Here is a 23668-nt window from a genome sequence, read left to right on the forward strand (position 1 = left end):
AGCTAGACAGACAATAAAAAATTCCTCAAATTATTAATTCAGGAGTATTTTTGTCATGGCATGGGGCCCCAATTGATTTTGTTATAATGTTTAAGTCACTCAGATAGTATAAGCCATGGCAAAGTGTAGAATTACAGGCAATTAGCATTAAAATGGCCAATGTTCTCTCAACCCCATGACAAGATGCATAGAATTGCAGAAGATTTTCTTTAAAACCAGCTACATTCTGTCGCAGCGGCTACCAGGAGGGCCTCTAAAATGTGTGCACCATTGGCCATGTCCCCGCCACGCCCACCACCTAAGCCCCATTTTGATCCAACACTAGCTAGCTAGTACACACTAGCTCATTGGCTAGTAAACATTAGCTAGCTGGCTAGTACACACTCGCTAGCAAGCACACACTAGCTAGCTAGTACAGCTAGCTCCGTCCAGTGTGAAGATGACATACACCATAATAAAATACGTCACAATGTGTACGCGGCATTAGCTGTACCACAGCTTCTGCCATAGAAACAAACGTAGCATGGCTCTGTGTCCGTTGTTTTACCTTTACATTGCAGAAACTGCTCGTCTGTAGACCAAAACGTTCAAACTAAAGACCTATTTTACTTGAGAAAAATAAATCTAGCACAAATTCCCAGGACACTCTTAAAGGGGTACACATCGTGAATCATCGTGAGTAAGGAACTATGAAAAAGGAAATAAACGTTTGTTGCAGAAAATGTGCCACAGAATATTTTTATCCCATCATGGTGTGCCACGGTTCAAAAAAGGTTGAGAACCACTGGTGTAGGGTAATGTTTCTTGGGTATGAGGTGATGTATTTGGAAAGGGAGAGATGAGCAATGTCTTGTCTGCAAGTGTCTAAAGGGTAGGCAATAATAATACAATAATAATAATACATTTATTCAACTTTTATAGCGTCAGGTATAGACATAGACATGTCAGGTAGACTCAGTTTCCACAGCTCCAAGTAGAACTGTACATTCTAAGTAATGATCGCCTTCAAAAACATGTTCAGCGCTGCTGGGAAGCTTGGATAGGGCATTAGAAACCGTTTCTCACACTCTTGACTTCTGAATAGGCAGTGGCATTTTCAGGGTGGAAGTTTATGCCCCCAAAATCACATTAGTAGTACCAGAATCAGCTTGCTCTCAAAATTTCCTGAAAAAGTGAAACTGTCTGTTTAATAAAAGTTATCCTCCTGGGTAAAATAACTGGCTAATGAGCAGATTAGACCTGTCATCCTTTTTAATTTCAACAAAAATAATGTCTACATTCATTATAGATGAAAAAGGGGGTTACTTGCCTCTAGTCACTGCTGTAAATTGTTTGAATCTGCTTGTGACAGCATGACCTCATTTTTGGCCTGAAGGTAAGGTGAATAATCATACGATTTGAGAATGTCAGGCTATTTTCCCAGGATCTTAAAAAGTTTCTAAGAACACACTGCTCCAAGCATGTTTATTTCGCAGGTAAACTACCGTACAGGCATGCACATAAGTTGCTCCAGACAGGAATTTCCTCAGTTAAACTATTTGTGTTATAACCTAGCATAACAGTCCTAGCCTAAATCCTCTTATTACACCACCAGTTGTCATGGATGCATCCTATATAGTCATGTTATACCCCGTGTGCAACCTGGGGAGCAGAAAATGTTTGCACACAACTTGAATTAGCCTATGCAGGCATGGACATGGATGTTAAATCTCTCCGTGTGACAGGATTGTGTAGGCTACTTCAAAAGTCTAACTACATTAACTTTGTTAACCCAAGTGCTAGTATAGTATTAGTAGAACATTGGAAACAGATATGGCCAGTAAAGAGTTAATTAACAACTTCATTCTTGCTCCCTTAATGTAGAACTGGCAGCGTTTTAATTTCATATGAAACAAACAGACAATCATAATATAAATCAAAAATGTCAAATTCACAGTTTATGCTTCAAAATCAACATTATAAGAGGTTTTAAAAAAGAATATGTTCTATTTGACTCAACATTCCATGACGTACAGTAAGGCATTGTTGGCAGAATAGATGGATGCAATTCAATGCATGATTAATATAATTCACCAATACATTTCTTGGTAGTCCAAAAAATATTGCTATCAGGTTTTAAATCAGAGCTGGCCTGGTACATTGTTTGCTGCCTCCACCCATTTGGAATGCACCATTTCAGTTTCAATGACTCAATATTTTGAACAAAAACGGATGACTGTATCTAAGGCTGGGAATGTCAATACAATGAAACTAGCAAGGGCAAAGATCACAAGTCAGTCATAACGTGGCTAATAGTCTAGTGTACATGTGCCAAACACAAGGCCCTTGGGCCGAATAGGACACACAAGTGAGTATAAATGAGTCAACAGTTGAGTCATCTACTTTATGAAATTACAGCCTGATGCGCTTGCAGCTGTGAATTCAACTTCAATTGTGCTGCTTTAGTGTGTCCTGTTTACAGCACGCGGCGGAGGGAAAGTGTAAGGACACATGCCACAGTCCTATCTAGGTACCTAAAATGCAGTCTGGCTTTGGTTTTTAAAGCTTGACAATGAATAACCTAAAAACTAAACCTGCAACAAAACACCATACAAAGGAGAAACATGTAGGCCTATTACAGCAACATTTGAGCAGAAGTGTAAGCTGGCGTCTCATTTACAATACATTTTGATTGCACCATAACAGCAATGCTACATTCAACTGCACTTGTGGTCCATGCAGTGCAAACAAATGAAAAACATGTTTTAAGTTTGTTATTTGGAGTTACTGAATACTTTTTGATTAGGGTCGCAGTATATTATGCATCTGCAAGCATAGCAGAAATGTATATTATTTATCTCTTATTTTGTTTTAATATGTTAAAATGCTATATACAGCATCCTATGTACATAAGTGGACATTGTAAAGGGCTGTATTTTTTTCTAATAAAACAATGGCCGGGTTGTGTCACAGTGTGAATCGCTTAGCTAGCTAGCTATGCTGAACTTGAATGACTGTTATCCACACTTAGCATGTCTCTTAGTTGTCAGTCAAATGTATTTGGGATCGATCAAATGGGCGTGCGAGCAGGCAGGCAAGTAAGTTCCCATTGTTGTCAAAACGTGGGTTGGGACAAGCATGCATTGGCAGGCAAGCTGCAGAAGGACAAGCAGGCTAATATTCCACATCATTTCAGTGCAATTTTGACGGCCAACTAGCTTAAAAAGTTTGAGAGGGTTTGTCCACTTTCAATTGTACAGGTATAACATAGTTGTATTGTAAATCTCAGCCAGCCAAATACACCCTCCTCACTCTCATATGGATAGAGAGCACAGCACTGGCTGTGGTTAAAGGTTTGGAGCCAGGATGTGAATGAATCATAGTGGAGTTTGACTGGTGGACTGGTTGTGTAAAAAAGGGTTGCTTATTGCCATTTCCTAATTTCATAACATAGGCATAGAATGTGAAGAGCAGACATTGTGCACAATGCCTGAGACAGACTGCAGCCCATTCTTCCATACCTGCCACTTCACTTCCTCTTCCAGGGCTTAGGATTGTGTTGTTCACTTCTCAATGTTTCAGTGAGCTTTGAATTCAGCAAAGCCTAAGAATGGACAGTAATATAACGGCCATTATCTTTAACCTGTCAAATGTAGGCTAGAAATGTTCATTTTCCCAATCTCCCCCAAATTAAAATTAATTTCATAGAGGCATTCTTTACTGTCAATGGCAAAGTGTCCATTTTCTCAGATGACAAAGGTCAGAGCCTGCCTGGGATGAATTTTGACTGTCACTATGACAACAGCTGCTGGGCGAATTTAGAGGAACCATTCATGTAGAGTCAGTGGATGAAAAGGCCGGGTCGATGGCTGTTACCAGGAAAGTAGTATATAAAAAACTGACCTCAGGCTGCAGGGGAAGTCATGCTGAAGGTTGCTCTCTTCATTGTCTGGCATCTCACAGAGCACAAAGCAGCTCCACACTCAACCAGGCCTGTGTGTCAATAGCACCAGCATCGAAGGCAATCAGGAAAACAATCCCACTTCCGTTCTATATATAATCCAGCTTCTCTGATGACCATCTTATAGATGGCCCTGCGGTGCCGGACAATGTGACCGGGAAGATTTAAATTTACTGGTCATTTGTTACTCGTTTCAGGAAACAGGAGAGCCATTTAAACTTAAAACTTTTTTTATTGTTTATAAAAATGTTTGATTTTTTTTGCAGAAATGCCTTCTGGAACATGTGAACTTTCATGTGCCTTAATAACAGACTTGTGTACCATCTGTAAATACAAATACAAGTGTTAAATTACGAGCCTAGTTGGTTTAGCCACAGGAAAAGTCAGCAACTTTCCCACTAGCCATGATTGGCTGAGATAATGAGTGTGCTGGACATGTGGCGGCAGAGTAGCCTAGTGGTTAGAGTGTTGGACTAGTAACCGGAAGGTTGCAAGTTCAAACCCCTGAGCTGACAAGGTACAAACCTGTCGTTCTACCCCTGAACAGGCAGTTAACCCACTGTTCCTAGGCCGTCATTGAAAATAAGAATTTGTTCTTAACTGATTTGCCTAGTAAAATAAATGCTGGGAGATAGCATACTTCTGTCTATTTGAGCAAGTCAGTATGTGTTGGTAATCCTGTCTACACATACAGCATAAGTGTTTTATTTTTTAATTTTATTTAACTAGGCAAGTCAGTTAAGAACAAATTCTTATTTTCAATGACGGCCTAGTGGGTTAACTGCCTGTTCAGGGGCAGAACGACAGATTTGTACCTTGTCAGCTCAGGGGTTTGAACTTGCAACCTTCCGGTTACTAGTCCAACGCTCTAACCACTAGGCTACCCTGCCGTTGCTCTCCGCTTTCTGGAGGACTGAGTTTCGAAATCAGTGCAATTAGATTATGATAGCTGAGGAGATGGAGAAAGCACCTGTCTCCGGATTATATCTTCAAACTATGGCATGGCATCCGTGACAGGGACAGGCGTCCATCCATGGTGTATATGGCTTAGAAAAACTAGCTAGCTACATTTTAAGATGTTCCCCGACAGAAAGTCTTAATTTCAAGTTAAAGTGTGCTGTTAGCTGGCTAGCTAACATTAGCCGGCCTGACAGAAAGTCTTAATTTCAAGTTAAAGTGTGCTGTTAGCTGGCTAGCTAATGTTAGCCGGCTGGCTGGCTCGCTAGCTAACAGTACATCTATGATCTTATTATTTGTCCCAGAACATGCAATGAAGCAGAAAATAAAAAGTCATTTAAAAATATTTGCCAAAATGCAATTAGCTGGAAAACACCCTTCTAAACAGCACACCTGATGCGAGTGGTCCCATATGTGACGGAGATAAAGGTCTCTGTTTGAAATTTAGAAAGAGGAGGAATCTAAAGATGCAACAACTAGCATGGGTTGCTAATTTGAGTAGGATTGTGCCTTTGGCTTCTGGACAACGAAAGAGAAACCTCTTCCATTTTTACAATATTTAGATCTATCTGGGCTTGGAGCATACAGTGTCTATGTGAATGTGAATTCCAACTCCCTATTTTTATTTGACTGGCAGTCCCTGGGAATCACTGCGATACATAGCTGTGGCTATGGCTCTGGGGATGGTGCTTGCTTTGTGGTGCCTCAGAAAAAAATGTGAATATTGAGTGTCTGCCCCTCTATTCAGTGTGTGTCCACAAAGACCTGACAGCCACAGTAGGTCTTTGGCAACGCTGCTCTGATGGAGGCCCTTTTTAGGGGCTCTGCCTAAAGGAGATAATACCCCCAACTTAAACGCTATGGGTTGGTTGGTGGTCAACTCACTTATCAAACTGTGGGTTAGATAAATCTTGGTGCCTAGCCATGTTCTATGATGCGTCCATGTATGCTCTGTTCTGAAGTTTTTCTTAAAGGTCACCATTATTTTCCTACCTAAAACGTATCGGCTTTTGATGTTGATTTTGTCCCTTTGTTCTCGTAAGAGGCACACGTTGATTTCATTAACTACTTAGGATCGTATGTCAGAGGGAGATCTAAGGACACAGAATAGCCTGTATCCTAACTCTTACTCTCTACCTTTAAGCCCAGGCAGTCTGACCTTTAGATAATAATAGAACTCTGCATGCCTCAGAAATCCATCCCCTTCAAAAGTTAGGCCGATTGGCAATCAAGCTTAGAGCAAAGTTAAGTATCTAGGAGTAGCATCCCCTCCATCAGTTAATGTTAGTGTGGATCCACCTGGCTCTGAGCTAGGCCACAGTACAAAGGAATGTGTGGAATACAGTGATTGTAAAAATGTGCAGCCCATTTTCTTCTGAGTGCCGGTCTTGGTGTAATCGCCGGCCGTGTCTAATGAGTTGATTGGATCAGTGTAATAAGAATCATGTGCGTTCGTATACATTCGTAATGTGCTTCTCTGAGACAATATCCTATTATTGTGCCATAACATAATCATAACATTGGAATGAGGCTAACTGAATTCATTACCTTGTCAATAGGCAATCTTTTGAAACATCTGAATAGCACTTGGCTGCACTAGTATGGACAACATAGCAAAGTTTATGAATAGGCTACTGCCAGTGCGATTTTTCCTCATTTCATGTACCACTATACCAGGTTCTCCATTAAATTATCAAAAGGGGGCATAGTCCCATGGAAATACAGTCTATACAGTGTCTTCGGAAAGTATTCAGACCCCTTGACTTTTCCACATTGTGTTGCATTTTTTAAATGTTATTTATTTAACCTTTATTTAGCTTGGCAAGTCAGTTAAGAATACATTCTTATTTTCAATGACGACCTAGGAACGGTGGGTTAACTGCCTCGTTGTCACGTTCTGACCTTAGTTCCTTTGTTTTGTCTTTGTTTTTAGTATGGTCAGGGCGTGAGTTGGGGTGGGCAGTCTGTTTGTTTTTCTATGTTGGTTTTTGTGTTCGGCCTAGTATGGTTCTCAATCAGAGGCAGGTGTCGTTAGTTGTCTCTGATTGAGAATCATACTTAGGTAGCCTTTTTCCACCTGGGTTTCGTGGGTGTTTATTTTCTGTCTTTGTGTATGTCGCCAGACAGGACTGTTTTGGTTTTCGTTCGTTCACTTTATTGTTTTTGTATTTTCAGTGTTTAGTGTGATTCATTAAATATTTCATCATGAACACTTACCACGCTGCGTTTTGGTCCTCCGATCCTTCTCTCTACTCCTCCTCAGAAGAGGAGGATGAGATCCGTTACACTTGTTCAGGGGCAGAACGACAGATTTTCACCTTGTCAGCTCGGGGGATCCAATCTTGCAACCCTTACAGTTAACTAGTCCAATGCAATAACGACCTGCCTCTCTCTCATTGCACTCCACAAGGAGACTGCCTGGTACGCGAATGCAGTAAGCCAAGATAAGTTGCTAGCTAGCATTAAACTTATCTTATAAAAACAATCAATCATAATCACTAGTTAACTACACATGGTTGATATTACTAGATATTATCTAGCGTGTCCTGCGTTGCATATAATCTGACTGAGCATACAAGTATCTAAGTATCTGACTGAGCGGTGGTAGGCAGAAGCAGGCGTGTAAACATACATTCAAAGAGCATTTTGTGCGTTTTGCCAGCAGCTCTTCGTTGTGCGTCAAGCATTGCGCTGTTTATGACTTCAAGCCTATCAAGTCCCGAGATGAGGCTGGTGTAACCGAAGTGAAATGGCTAGCTAGTTAGCGCTCGCTAATAGCGTTTCAAACGTCACTCGCTCTGAGCCTTCTAGTAGTTGTTCCCCTTGCTCTGCACGGGTAACGCTGCTTCGATGGTGGCTGTTGTCGTTGTGTTGCTGGTTCGAGCCCAGGGAGGAGGGAGGAGAGGGACGGAAGCTATACTGTTACACTGGCAATACTAAAGTGCCTATAAGAACATCTAATAGTCAAAGGTTAATGAAATACAAATGGTATAGAGGGAAATAGTTCTAAAATTCCTATTAATAACTACAACCTAAAACTTCTTACCTGGGAATATTGAAGACTCATGTTAAAAGGAACCACCAGCTTTCATATGTTCTCATGTTCTGAGCAAGGAACTGAAACGTTCGCTTTCTTACATAGCGCATATTGCACTTTTAGTTTCTTCTCCAACACTTTGTTTTTGCGTTATTTAAACCAAATTGAACATGTTTCATTATTTACTTGAGGCTAAATTTATTTTATTGATGTATAATATTAAGTTAAAATAAGTGTTCATTCAGTGTTGTTGTAATCGTCATTATTACAAAAAAAATAATAATAATAAAATAAAAAACGTGTCCGTTTAAATCAGTATAGGTTTTTTGGTCCTCCAATAATCGGTATCGGCTTTGAAAAATCATAAATCGGTCGACCTCTAGTTTGAAGGAATTGTCCGTAGCGTTCCGAGACAGTATTGTGTCATGGCATAGATCTGGGGAAGGGTTCCAAAACATTTCTGCAGCATTGATTGAAGCTAACCAAGAACAAAATTCTTAAAAATGGAAGAAGTTTGGAACCACCAAGACTCTTCTTAGAGCTGGCCGCCCGGTCAAACTGAGCAATCGGGGGAGAAGGACCAAGAACCTGATTGTCACTCTGACAGAGCTCTGGAGTTCCTCTGTGGAGTTGGGAGAACCTTTCAGAAGGACAACCCTCTCTGCAGCTGAACGGAGCAAAGTACAGAGAGATCCTTGATGAAAACCTGCTCCAGAGCGCTAATTCACCTTCCAACAGGACAAGTACCCTAAGCACACAGCCAAGACAATACAGGAGTGGCTTCGGGACAAGTCTCTGAATGTCCTTGAGTGACCCAACCAGAGCCCGGACTTGAACCCGATCGAACATCTCTGGAGAGTCATGAAAATAGATGTGCAGCAACACTCCCCATCCAACTTGACAGAGCTTGAGAGGATCTGCAGAGAGAAATGGGAGAAACTCCCCAAATAGAGCTGTGCCAAGCTTGTAGAGTCATAACCAAGAAGACTCGAGGCTGTCATGGCTGCCAAAGGTGCTTCAACAAAGTACTGACTAAAGCATCTGAATAGTTATGTAAATGTGATATTTCAGTTTAGGTTTTTAATACATATGCAAAATATTCAAAAAATCTGTTTTTTCTTGTCATTATGGGGTATTGTGTGTAGATTGGTGAGGGGGAAAAAACTATTTAATAAATTTTAGAATAAGGCTGTAACGTAACAAAATGTGGAAAAAGTCAAAGGGTCTGAATACTTTCCCGAATGCACTGTAAGTCAACAGGTTACATACATAGGCCAAAGTAAATGTCATTAGAGAGTGACTACCGAACCAGTATTGAGTGTACACTGTGTGGGGTTAACAGCCAGAAGTCTGTTGGTTTGGCCCTTACAATATCAGGAAGGAATTCCTCATTTCCTTTTAGTTAAACTAGGGCTTGTTTATTGTTCCTGCAGAGATGAGTAGTAAGCTCCCACACAGCAACAGGCCTAGAGGTAGGAGAAGGGAGGAAGGGAGGGAGTCCAGGCCCATAGAGATGGAAGGCAGGCATCCTCCATAATGTTCTCCCATTCTAGTGAAAGCTGCTGCTCCGAATCACACTGCACAATTTGGGACCAAGAGTAGTTTACCATAGCTGTGAATCACAACAGTAGAGCTACAATGCATTCGGAAAGTATCCAGACCCCTTCCCTTTTTCCATATTTTGTTACGTTACAGCCTTAATCTAAATTGAGTAAATTTTTTCCTCATCAATCTACACACTATACCCCATAATGAAAAAGAAAAAAAACGTTTTTTGAAGAAAAAGAAACGTAAATATCACATTTACATAAGTATTCAGACCCTTTACTCAGTACTTTGAAGCACCTTTGGCAGCGATTACAGCCTTGAGAGCTTGCCTAACAGAGCTTGAGAGGATCTGCAGAGAAGAATGGGAGAAGCTACCCAAATACAGGTGTGCTAAGCTTGTAGTGTCATACCTAAGAAAACTCAAGGCTGTAATCGTTGCCAAAGGTGCTTCAACAAAGTACTGAGTAAAGGGTCTGAATACTTATGTAAATAAGGTATTTCTATTATTTATTTTGAATACATTTGCTATAATAAAAAATGACTGTTTTCACTTTGTCATTATTGGGTATTGTGTGTAGATTGATGAGGGAAAAAAATATTTAATCCATTTCAGAATAAGGCTGTAATGTAATTCTTTGGGGAAAAGTTAAGGGGTCTGAATACTTTATGAATGCACGGTATATGGAACCCTGTCCCTTACTCCATTTGATGCTTTGTGTGTGGAAGGTGGTGGACTGTGTGATATAGCCTAAGCCTTAGAGGTTGGTATTAGGCATTTTAAACATGCCCTTCCTGTTCACAATTCTACAGCTGCACCATCGAGAGCATCCTGACCGGTTGCATTACCGCCTGGCATAGCAACTGCTCTGAATCCAACCGTAAGGCGCTACAGTGTGTATGGCCCGGCACATCACTGGGGCCAAGCTTCCAGCCACCCAGGACCTACAGTTGAAGTCGGAGTCATTTAAACTCATTTTTCAAGCACCCCACAAATTTCTAGACATTTTTATAGTTTTGGCATGTCGGTTAGGACATCTACTTTGTGCATGACACAAGTAATTTTCCCAACAATTGTTTACAGACAGATTACTTCACTGTATCACAATTCCAGTGGGTCAGAAGTTTACATACACTAAGTTGACTGTGCCTTTAAACAGCGTGGAAAATTCCAGAAAATGATGTCATGGCTTTAGCATCTTCTGATAGGCTAATTGAGTGAGTTGTTGAGTTTATTTTATTTTTACAGGGACAGTGCACATTAATCAATGTTTCAGTAAAAGTGCCGGTTTTAGCCAGCCGGCTAATTTTCAACCGCAGTCCCTGGGCAGGTTATTAAAAACAATTACAATATAGACAATCATTGAGCAGTGAGCACACGCAGAGCAACATAGGACAAGCAACACATAGCATACAGACAGAGCAACAGAACAAAAAGCAGGAAGACAAAATTCATAAAAGCAACAAAATGTTTCCACACCTCACAAGCTACAGACAACATGGAAAGCGGCAATACACAGCTAGGGATTATGTTCACAAATCTGATGGACCTTTAGCCATGTCTTCATGCATTGACATCATTTGAGTCAATTGGAGGTGTACCTGTGGATGTATTTCAAGGCCTTCCTTCAAACTCAGTGCCTGTTTTCTTGACACCATAGGAAAATCAAAAGAAATCAGCCAAGACCGCAGAAAATATTTGTACAGTAAAATAAGTCCTATATCGACATAACCTGAAAGGCCGCTCAGCAAGGAAGAAGCCACTGCTCCAAAACCGCCATAAAAAAGCCAGACTACGGTTTGCAACTGCACATGGGGACAAAGATCGTACTTTTTGGAGAAATGTCCTCTGGTCTGATGAAACAAATATGGAACTATTTGGCCATAATGATCATCGTTATGTTTGGAGGAAAAAGGGGAATGCTTGCAAGCCGAAGAACACCATCCCAACCGTGAAGCACAGGGGTGGCAACATCATGTTGTGGGGGTGCTTTGCTGCAGGAGGAACTGGTGCACTTCACAAAATAGATGGCAACGTGAGGAAGGAAAATTATGTGGATATATTGAAGCAACATCTCAAGACATCAGTCAGGAAGTTAAAGCTTGGTCGCAAATGGGTCTTCCAAATGGACAATGACCCCAAGCATCCTTCCGAAGTTGTTGCAAAATGGCTTAACAAAGTCAAGGTATTGGAGTGGCCATCACAAAGCCCTGACCTCAATCCAATAGAACATTTGTGGGCAGAACTGAAAAAGTGTGTGCGAGCAGGAGGCCTAAAAACCTGACTCAGTTACACCAGCTCTGTCAGGAGGAATGGGCCAAAACGTTTGACCCAAGTTAAACAATTTAAAGGCAATGCTACCAAATACTAATTGAGTGTATGTAAACTTCTGACCCACTGGGATGTGATGAAAGAAATAAAAGCTGAAATAAATTATTCTCTCTACTATTATTCTGACATGTCACATTCTTAAAATAAAGTGGTGATCCTAACTGACCTAAGACAGGGATTTTTTACTCGGATTAAATGTCAAGAATTGTGAAAAACTGAGTTTAAATGTATTTGGCAAATGTAAAAAATTGGAAAAATGGTCAAAGACTCCGGTCCCCCAATTCATAGACTGTTCTCTCTGCTACCGTATGGCAAGCGGTGCCCGGAGCACCAGGTCTAGGTCCATAAGTCTCCTTAACAGCTTCTATCCCCAAACCATAAGACTGCTGAACAATTAGTCAAATGGCCACCCAGAATATTTACATTGACATACCCCCCAACTTTGTTTTTACACTGCTGCTGCTGCTGCTGTTTGTTAACTATGCGTAGTCACTTTACCCCCACCTCTATTAACCTGTACCCCCACACATTGACTCAGTACCATAACCCCTTGTATATAGCCTCGTTATTGTTATTTTATTGTATTACATTTGATAAAAAATTGTACTTTAGTTTATTTAGTAAATATTTTCTTAACTCTATTTCTTGAACTGCATTGTTGGTTAAGGGCTTGTAGTAAGTAAGCATTTCACAGTAAGGTCTACGCCTATTGTATTCGGGGTGCATGTGACAATAACATTTGATTTGATCAGAACAGATAGTTGAAATCTGATCACTTTGATTTAGTAATCTAATTTGGTGGATGGTTTTATTTGATATGTTTAGTGTGGACACTCAAGGCAGCTCCCCGCACCTCTCTGATTCAGAGGGGTTGGGTTAAATGCGGAAGACACATTTCAGTTGAATACATTCAGTTGGACAACTGACTATGTATCCCCCTTTCCCTTTCCTTGAGAGTGGTGTCACGGACAGGTCGGGGATTTGAATAATCAACCTTTCGTGGACTGGCCCAATGCTTGAACCGCAAGCATTGGGCCAGTCTGCCCTAAACATGGGTAACGCACCAGGAATAATGACCTAGCTAGAGAAAGTGGTCTGTGGATAGTCAGCACACAGACAGACATGGAAACAGATCTGTCTGAAAAAGTGTGACTCTGCAAAGTGCCCCAATACATCAGGATGACTGTAGTCCTTTGTGACGAATCTCCTGACTGAAGCACTAATCCACTCTTTTGTAGCACCATTATTAGTGGTCTTCCTGTCTTGCAAAAGGGGGATAGAAATACCACAAGTTAACAATTGCTGAACATTGCAGAGGACCTACCATAGGACTGAGTGGAATGTTTCCCATTCTCTCTCTCTCTGACTATCTATCTGTCTTTGTGAATTATGGATTAAGTCGTCAAAGCACAGTTGTCAGCACTTACACGCCTTATCTCAGCTCACTGGTCACCATAGCAGCACCCACTCGTAGCATGCGCTCCAGCAGGTATATCTCACTGGTCACCCCCAAAGCCAATTCCTCCTTTGGTCGTCTTTCCTTCCAGTTCTCTGCTGCCCATGACTGGAACGAATTGCAAAAATCTCTGAAGCTGGAGACTCACATCTCCCTCACTAGCTTTAAGCACCAGCTGTCAGAGCATTTTACAGATCACTGCACCTGTACTTAGCCTATCTGTAAACAGCCCATCAGACTTTTTGTTTTATTTTGTTTCACTGTATTATTGACTGTATGTTTTGTTTATTCCATGTGTAACTCTGTGTTGTTGTATGTGTCGAATTGCTACGCTTTATCTTGGCCAGGTCGCAGTTGCAAATGAGAACTTGTTCTCAACTAGCCTACCTGGTTAAATAAAGGTGAAATATTTTTTTTTGAAAAACATGCACAAATACGATTATTGTGGATAGTCAGGTTAATATGATAGTTCAGTTAAAACGTTTACATTCTTTGCAAGAAGAACGATTTCCCTAATAAGCCTATTTTCATGGACACATCTGAAATCAGGCTACGATGGGACGTTCTACCACAGTGACCATCTTAAATTTTGTTACTTGGCCTTCTGCCATAATCAGTTCTAGTGTATATGTCAACGTCCTCAATGTGTTGACAGTTGACAGTTCACTGAGGCTCTCCTATGTGCCACTATCTAGGTTTCAAGATTAGATTTCTGATGTTTGATGAAGAAACATCTTTAGTAGATGCAGGCATTGTCTTTGTTCACATACACTGAGTATACCACACATTAAGAACACCTTCCTAATATTGAGATGCACCCCCCCCCCTTTTGCCCTCAGAACAGCTTCAATTTGTCAAAGTATGGACTCTAGAAGGTGTCGAAAGCGTTCCACAGGGATGCTGGCTCATGTTGACTCCAATGCTTCCCACAGTTGTGCCAAGTTGGCTGGATGTCCTTTGGGTCGTGGACCGTTCTTGATACACACGGAAACTTTTGAGCGTGAAAACCCCAGCAGCGTTACAGTTCTTGACACAAACCGGTGCACCTGGTACCTACTACCATACTCCGTTCAAAGGCACTTAAATATTTTGTCTTGCCATTCACCCTCTGAATAATACATATACACAGTCCATGTCTCAATTGTCTCAAAGTTTAAAAATCCTTCTTTTACCTGTCTCCTCCCCTTCATCTCGGGGGCTCCTGAGTGGCTCAGTGGTCTAGGTGCTTGTGGTGTCACTACAGACACTAGAGGTTGACTGATTAATCGACATGGCTGATTAATTAGGGCCGATTTCAAGTTTTGATAACAATCGGTAATTGGCATTTTTGGATGCCGATTATGGCCGATTACATTGCACTCCACGAGGAGACTGCATGGCAGGCTTACCACCTGTTACGTGAGTGCAGCAAGGAGCCAAGGTAAGTTGTTAGCTAGCATTAAACTTATCTTATAAAAACAATCAATCTTAACATAATCACTAGTTAACTACACATGGTTGATGATATTACTAGTTTATCTAGCTTGTCCTGCATCGAAAATAATCAATGCGGTGCCTGTTAATTTATCATCTTATCAGTCTACTTCGCCAAACGGGTGAAGATTTAACAAAACGCATTTGCGTTTCACTGTCGTTGCACCAGTGTACCTAACCATAAACATCAATGCCTTTCTTAAAATCAATACTCAAGTATATATTTAAAAAATTTCATATTGCATTAAAATAAATTCATGTTAGCAGGCAATATTAACTAGGGAAATCGTGTCACTTCTCTTGCGTTCTGTGCAAGCAGAGTCAGGGTACATGCAGCAGTTTGGGCCGCCTGGCTCGTTCCGAACTGTGTGAAGACCATTTCTTCCTAACAATGACCGTAATTAATTTGCCAGAATTTTACATAATTATGACAACATTGAAAGTTTTGCAATGTAACAGCAATATTTAGACTTAGGGATGCCACCCGTTCGATAAAATACGGAACGGTTCCGTATTTCACTGAAAGAATAAACGTTTTGTTTTCGAAATTATAGTTTCCGCATTTGACCATATTAATGACCTACGGCTCGTATTTCTGTGTGTTTTATTATATTATAATTATGTCTATGATTTGATATAGCAGTCTGACTGAGCGGTGGTAGGCAGCAGCAGGCTCGTAAGCATTCATTCAAACAGCACTTTCCTGCGTTTGCCAGCAGCTCTTCATAATGCTTGAAGCACTGCTCTGTTTATGACTTCAAGCCTCTCAACTCCCAAGATTTGCCTGGCAATACTATGGTGCCTATAGGAACATCCAATACTCAAAGGTATATGAAATACAAATGGTATAGAGAGAAATAGTCCTTTAATACCTATAATAACTACAACCTAAAACTTCTTAACTGGGAATATTGAAGACTCATGTTTAAAGGAACCACCAGCTTTCATATGTTCTCATGTTCTGAGTAAGGAACTTAAACGTTAGCTTTTTTACATGGCACATATTGCACTTTTACTTTCTCCTCCAACACTTTGTTTTTGCATTATTTAAACCAAATTGAACACATTTCATTATTTATTTGAGGCTAAATAGATAATTTATGTATTATATTAAGTTAAAATAAAAGTGTTCATTCAGTATTGTTGTAATTGTCATCATTACAAATATATATCTAAAAATCATCCGATTAATCGGTATCGGCTTTTTTGGTCCTTCAATAATCGGTATCGGTGTTGAAAAATCATAATCGGTCCACCTCTAACAGACACCCTGGTTCAAATCTAGGCTGTATCACAACCGGCCGTGATTGGGAGTCCCAGCGTGATCTGGGTTTGGCCGTTGTAGGCCGTCATTGTAAATACGAATTTGTTCTTAACTGACTTGCCTAGTTAAATGAAGGTTACAATTAAAAAAATCTATACTGATTGCAGTGGATTTAACAAGTGACATCAATAAGGGATCATACACTCTTCGGATGTCCCCATTGGAGAACCCTTGAAGAACCCTTTTTGGTTTCAGCTAGAACCCTTTTGGGTTCCATGTAGAACCCTTTCTACAGAGGGTTTTACATAGAACCCAAAAGGATTCTACCTCGAACCCAAAAGGATTCTACCTGGATTCAAAAAGAGTTCTCCTCTGGGGACAGCTGAAGAAACCCTTTGGAACTCTTTTCTCTAAGAGTGTAGCTTTCACCTGGAAAGAGCAGGTGTCATGAAAAGAACAGGTGTTCTTAATGTTTTGTATACTCAGTGTATAGGCCTAAACACATTACTGAACTTGAATAGAGTTCTAGAACTAGAGCTCTGGAGTCCTAACTGGAATAGAGCTTTAGAGAAAGTGTTTTTTAATACGGTACAGATCTATTTAGGCCCGCTACATTATTTTCAGATCCACTGTGAACAGGTTTAGCTCTGGGCAGGTGAATGAAATGTCCCTAATGTAATCACAGCAGGAGATATTTTCTAATGGCCTGTCTTGTAACATGTCATAAGCTGTTTTGCCAGACTGGGAGGTGGAGACTAGGGTTTTGTCCCAATTGTCACCCTATTCCCTATTTAGTGCACTTCTATTGACCAGGGCCCACATGGTATAGGGTGCCATTTGGGACACAGTAGATTACAGCTGTCACTTTCATTTCAAGAGCCCATGTGCTTCTCAAGTTGTTTATGGTGCTGGGTGTGAGTTGGATGGGGGTGGTACGATTGTCTCCAAACAAGATGTGGTTAGCACTGACCTTCCTGTGCATTACTCTGGGTGGGGTCTAGCTTGTGAGTGATGGACCTTTATTAGTAACCAAGAGTCATGAATGTGTGTTTGAAGGCGAGTGTGCGCTCCCCTTGGCATCACCAATCCTTTGTCTCTAGTATTGGTGTTCTGGCCCTGTCCATTTTGTTCATCTAGACAGATTTAAGCAAATCCCAGTTTATGCCTAACCAATATGATTTCAGATAGACAATGCAGTCCCATTGTGCCCTGGGAAAAAATATTGAATGAAAAGGATGATTTATTATGTCTGTTGTGAAGGACCCGAGGAAGAGTAGGCCTAGCTGTAGCTTCAGTAACAGCTAATGGGGATCCTAATAAAAAAACGAGATACTCATCCACCCCCATCAATCAGTCAAAAGAGGGCCAGTGCACACACCAGAGGGCTTGGATCAAAGCTTCTTGGTAGACCTCTCCATGCTAATGAAAAACAATAGTTTTTTCCTCCACAGCTCCAGGAGCCAGTGGAGATCTTAGTGGAGCTTACAAACTCCAAACTAGTTAACTAAGGGCCCACATTCTGGGTCCTTGTAGCCTGTGTCCTGTGTGCGAAAAGACACCCTTAATTGGCAGGGCCTCCGTTCCCTGTCTCCATGGTGAATAATGAGCTGGTTCTATAAGTAGAGTGCCAAATTCAGCACCATATATTCAGCTATTAGGAAGTGAAGAGTGAAGGAAAGCAATTTCTGTGTTGACAATAATCATGGTTGCTAATAGTTTGGGCTCTAATTTGGGCTGCATTGCACTGTGTATCAGGTGAGAAAAAGGCCAACCAGAAAATGGCCAACCATAACAGTAGGCTAACATTCCTGTTAGTTACCCAGTAATAGATGTTTGTATAGCATAACAAAAATGCAACTCACCAAGGCCTTTTTACCTAGCTAAATTAGGTCTAATTCAAGTTACCAGCATATGTGCCTCTTGACTCAAGATTCTAAAGAGTCAGCAAATATCCAAGCTTTAGAAATATTGTGAAAAGTGAGTGTGAAGGCCCAAGTTCAGCCACGTAGCATCAATTAGATGTGGAATGTGGAGAATCTGACAGATTGTTTTCCTGCATAGCAAGAGAGCAGACCTTGTCCGTTCTGTTTAAATATTAGAGCATTCTTTCCCCGGCCGGCCCTCTAGAGATGACCTGCCGGCTTGGGAACGCTGTGGGAAAACTCCCAGCGGACTGTCAGGAGAGGAGGGTATGAAATGCGGGTTGCGTTATCGTCAGCCTGTATATTTTCTGTTGACTCGCGCACTCACTCTCTGCCTGTCCTGCTCTTGAAATGGTTGTGTTTTTGCAGGGGGAGAGTGAGAGGATTCCAAGAATCGGATCATGTTCAAGGCAGTGCTGAAGAAGAACAGAGACGGAGGGAAGGGGATCAAGAAGGAGCCAGGTATGTGGAGTATGGCTGACTGCTGCAAGGTCACTTTGACCATTGTGCAACAACATGTTACCCTCAGACTGCCTTACTTCACACACAAACCTGCCCCAACCCGTCTCCATTATTTATATGTTTTTATGGTCATCTATTAATTGTTTAGTTCTACTTTTTTAGACAGAATGACAATGGATGTGATTGGAAGTTGGCTGGCGATATACAAAGGGTTTATCATAATAGGCTTACTGTACAATTAATTTAAAAAACAGATACAAATACTCCTTATGGAACAGCGAGGAGTGTGAAGCAACGCAAGCATAGGCACATACACACACACACAATAACATATGCACTATACACACACGTACATTTGTGTTGTAGATATGTGGTTCTAGAGTAGGGGCCTGAGGGCACGCACTTAACGTGTTGTGAAATCTGTTGTGAATGTATTGTAATGTTTTTAAAGTTGTATACCTGCCTTACCTTAATTCTGCTGGATCCCACACAGTAAAAATAAAAGTGTTAATTTAACTCCTATAGAGTTGAATTCAACACTGTTTCAGATAACATTTGGTCTCAGTCTACATTGTGTTAAAGTTACTCTACAGGTAGTGTCACATTTTCAGAGTTAATTTGACTCCAAATGGTGTTAAAATTCCTCTGAATTGAGTTGAATTTACACTGCAATGACTGCATAATTTTACACTCTGATTGTCACGTTCGCCATAACAAGGAGACCAAGGCGCAGCGTGATATGAATACATTCTTCTTTATTTAAACGAAGAACACTAAACAAAATAACAAAACGAACGTGAAGCTATAAACACGAGTGCTGACATGCAACTACACATAGACAATAACCCACAAAACCAAAATGGAAAATGGCAACCTAAATAGGATCCCCAATCAGAGACAACTATAAACAGCTGTCTCTGATTGGGAACCAATTCAGGCCACCATAGACCTACATTTACCTAGACAATGCCGTAACCCCATAGAATTACAAAATACCCTAGACAAGACAAAAACACACATACCACCCTCGTCACACCCTGACCTAACCAAAATAATAAAAAAAACAAAGATAATTAAGGTCAGGGCGTGATACCGATTTAATCCCGACACTAGAGCTCATTGACTCCTCATAGTGTTGAAAATACTCATACTGGGTTAAAATAAGTCAACGTTGTAATTTTTACACCCCCTTTTAAACTGTGCAGGAAGAGTAGCTGCTAATGGGGATTCCTAATGCATACAAACACAGATACGTAGTAATGACCTGAAGTTCTGAGATAGAAATATGCACACAGAGTTGAGTAGAAAGCACACAAATATGGCTCATGCCTTTCGTCGCTCTTCACAAACATTTCATCATCTGAGCCAACATTTGTAGCGAGCAAGCAGTTTGAACATATATGGTCATAAACTGGTGTCACTGTCACTGACCATTTTTCTTAAGTGAGTCATTTTCTTGGTGCTCTCGGTGTATACACAAACACACATGTATAAGCACCATGGCTCCAAGTTTTCAGTATTTATTGGCTATAAATAACCCATACCACAGTCTCTGTTTCAACATGGAAAATGTTGTTAAACTGATGTGGAACTAGAGAACAGGGTAGGGTAATTAACCTTTTTTAGAATAGATAGGCCTACCTCCTATCCCACAGGAAGGCCTTATTATTGCAGTCAGAATGACCCTGGAGAACTCTGAACTGGTATACTCTTTGACACTACTATTATTGTCAGTGTGGCATCCCCATGAGGATGCTGGTGTTGTTCTGGCTCTCCCATGTAATCTGTTAGATTTTCCATTACGACTGGGAATGAGTTTGACTGTAAGTCACTCAGCAGTGCTAATAAATTTCTGACTCACGTCTAGCGACATAGATCACAATCTATCTTTTCATAAACAGACAGAGATGATGTAGGACTAACACGAGGCGATGTTGTCTAGTCTAGACTTGCCTACTATAGGAAGGGACAGTTGTAAGTAACATAATAAGTACTGTATAGCAGTACAGCAGTTAAGTATCTTGAGTCAATTTGCTCATCTTTAGATCAGGCTGCGACTTGCCTCTGTTTTATATAACAGTCGACATACTGTTAACAAAAGTGATCAGAGTCTGGCTTACCTAGACACTGGCTACCTATCTTCAGCACCAGGTTACCCCTCTCCCACCCCTTCTCTTTAGATTGCGTCTCAAATGGAACACTATTACCTATATAGTGGACTACTTTTGAACAGGGCCCAAAGTGCAGTGTATAAGGAATAGGGTGCCATTTGGGATGCAATCGCTGTCCTCCACTGTGAGCACCCCAGATGACAGTCTAAACCACAGTTCAGGTCTGTATGAGGAATGTAACTGCAGGCCCTTGCTCTGAACACACTTTTGTTGACTTGGGATCTTAAACTGCACGGCAATGAATCACAGAGCAGTACGGAAGTTTCCCCCCCGTGTTACTATGATTCTATCCATGTTACGTTTACTATCTTGAACAGCAATGTAGTAAGCCTAGGCGTTGTTTTAAACGGAGCCCTTCACTGTGCGTCAGCCCAGTCAGGCACCACCTGAGGCGAATACACACAGGACTGCTTGCGGTAGATGAGCAGTAGGGTGTGAATGGCGGGAAAAGGCTTCACCCTTTCCCAGCTCTTTACAAAGTTGGATGCTATCCAATAAAGAAAAGCAGGTCTCTCTCCATTTCCCATGCTGGGACAATAAAAGTCAGCCACTCTTCTCCATTATTCAGGGAAGGACAGATGAGCAGCCTCAGCCTTGCTTTAGGCAGTCATTAGTGGTCATTCGGTCACTCTGCTGTCTTTAGAGATGGAGCAGCTAGATGGTCATTTAGGCCTATTTACATCCTCATTTGCCTATCATAGGAATTCCAAATCAAATTGACTAAATCTGTAAACGAAGAATTGGCTCAGTTGGCCCTTTTATGATTTAGCCTACCCTAGCCAAATGTTTTAGAGTCAGTTAGGCTAAGCCATTCATTGGAATGAAAGAGGAGTGGCAACAAAAAGGCTTTGGTTTTAAACCTTCTTTTATGACTTTGTAAATAAATGTTCAAGTGGCATAACAAACTGTGTCACTGGCAAGGAGCCCAATGGTTAAGGGTGTTGGGTCAGTGACGGAAAGGTCACTGGTTTGTATCCCCGAGCTGACTAGGTGAAAAATACAGTTGAAGTCAGAAGTTTACATACACTTAAGTTAGAGTCATTAAAACTCATTTTTCAACCACTCCACACATTTCTTGTTCACAAACTATAGTTTTGGCAAGTCGGTTAGGACATCTACTTTGTGCATGGCAAGTAATTTTTCCAACAATTGTTTAGACATATTACTTCACTGTATCACAATTCCAGTAGGTCAGAAGTTTACAGTGGGGCAAAAAAGTATTTAGTCAGCCACCAGTTGTGCAAGTTCACCCACTTAAAAAGATGAGAGAGGCTTGTAATTGTCATCATATGTACACTTCAACTATGACAAACAAAATGAGGAAAAAAAATCCCGAAAATCACATTGTAGGATTTTTTATGAATGTATTTGCAAATTATGGTGGAAAATAAGTATTTGGTCAATAACAAATGTTTATCTCAATACTTTGTTATATACCCTTTGTTGGCAATGACAGAGGTCAAACGTTTTCTGTAAGTCTTCACAAGGTTCACACACTGTTGCTGGTATTTTGGCCCATTCCTCCATGCAGATCTCCTCTAGAGCAGTGATGTTTTGGGGCTGTTGCTGGGCAACACGGACTTTCAACTCCCTCCAAAGATTTTCTATGGGGTTGAGATCTGGAGACTGGCTAGGCCACTCCAGGACCTTGAAATGCTTCTTACGAAGCCACTCCTTCGTTGCCCGGGCGGTGTGTTTGGGATCATTGTCATGCTGAAAGACCCAGCCACATTTCATCTTCAATGCCCTTGCTGATGGAAGGATGTTTTCACTCAATCTCACGATACACGGCCCCATTCATTCTTTCCTTTACACGGATCAGTCGTCCTGGTCCCTTTGCAGAAAAACAGCCCCAAAGCATGATGTTTCCACCCCCATGCTTCACAGTAGGTATGGTGTTCTTTGGATGCAACTCAATTCTTTGTCCTCCAAACACGACGAGTTGAGTTTTTACCAAAAAGTTATATTTTGGTTTCATCTGATCATATGACATTCTCCCAAACTTCTTCTGGATCATCCAAATGCTCTCTAGCAAACTTCAGACGGGCCTGGACATGTACTGGCTTAAGCAGGGGGACACGTCTGGCACTGCAGGATTTGAGTCCCTAGCGGCGTAGTGTATTACTGATGGTAGGCTTTGTTACTTTGGTTCCAGCTCTCTGCAGGTCATTCACTAGGTCACCCCGTGTGGTTCTGAGATTTTTGCTCACCGTTCTTGTGATCATTTTGACCCCCTGGGGTGAGATCTTGCGTGGAGCCCCAGATCGAGGGAGATTATCAGTGGTCTTGTATGTCTTCCATTTCCTAATAATTTCTCCCACAGTTGATTTCTTCAAACCAAGCTGCTTACCTATTGCAGATTCAGTCTTCCCAGCTTGGGGCAGGTCTACAATTTTGTTTCTGGTGTCCTTTGACAGCTCTTTGGTCTTGGCTATAGTGGAGTTTGGAGTGTGACTGTTTGAGGTTGTGGACAGGTGTCTTTTATACTGATAACAAGTTCAAACAGGTGCCATTAATACAGGTAACGAGTGGAGGACAGAGGAGCTTCTTAAAGTAGAAGTTACAGGTCTGTGAGAGCCAGAAATCTTTCTTGTTTGTAGGTGACCAAATACTTATTTTCCACCATAATTTGCAAATAAATTCATCATTTTTTCTCATTTTGTCTGTCATAGTTGAAGTATACCTATGATGAAAATTACAGGCCTCTCATCTTTTTAAGTGGGAGAACGTGCACAATTGGTGGCTGACTAAATACTTTTTTGCCCCACTGTATATACACTAAGTGACTGTGCCTTTAAACAGCTTGGAAAATTCCTGAAAATTATGTCATGGCTTTAGACGCTTCTGATAGGCTAATTGACATCATTTGAGTCAATTGGAGGTGTACCTGTGGATGTATTTCAAGCCCTACCTTCAAACTCATTGCCTCTTTGCTTGACATCATGGGAAAATCAAAAGAAATCAGCCAAGACCTCATTAAAAAGAATTGTAGACCTCCACAAGTCTGGTTCATCCTTGGGAGCAATTTCCAAACGCCTGAAGGTACCACATTCATCTATACGAACAATAGTACGCAAGTATCAACACAATGGGACCATGCAGCCATCAT

The 23668-nt window shown here is 41.1% G+C and overlaps 1 protein-coding gene across 5 annotated transcripts in view; it reads left to right on the forward strand.

Moving 5' to 3' along the window:
* The window catches only part of LOC112225182 (protein TANC1), a 183587-nt gene that overhangs the window by 18306 nt on the left and 141613 nt on the right, over positions 1-23668 (forward strand). For all 5 annotated transcript variants that reach the window (XM_024388878.2, XM_024388877.2, XM_024388874.2 and 2 more), the window contains exon 2: positions 18296-18388. In XM_024388878.2, coding sequence (XP_024244646.1) covers positions 18328-18388 — 61 coding nt within the window. In that variant the 5' untranslated portion in view covers positions 18296-18327. The remainder of the gene's footprint in view (positions 1-18295; positions 18389-23668) is intronic.

The sequence above is a fragment of the Oncorhynchus tshawytscha genome, linkage group LG26 (genome assembly GCF_018296145.1).
Source record: "Oncorhynchus tshawytscha isolate Ot180627B linkage group LG26, Otsh_v2.0, whole genome shotgun sequence".
Taxonomy (NCBI): Eukaryota; Metazoa; Chordata; class Actinopteri; order Salmoniformes; family Salmonidae; genus Oncorhynchus; species Oncorhynchus tshawytscha.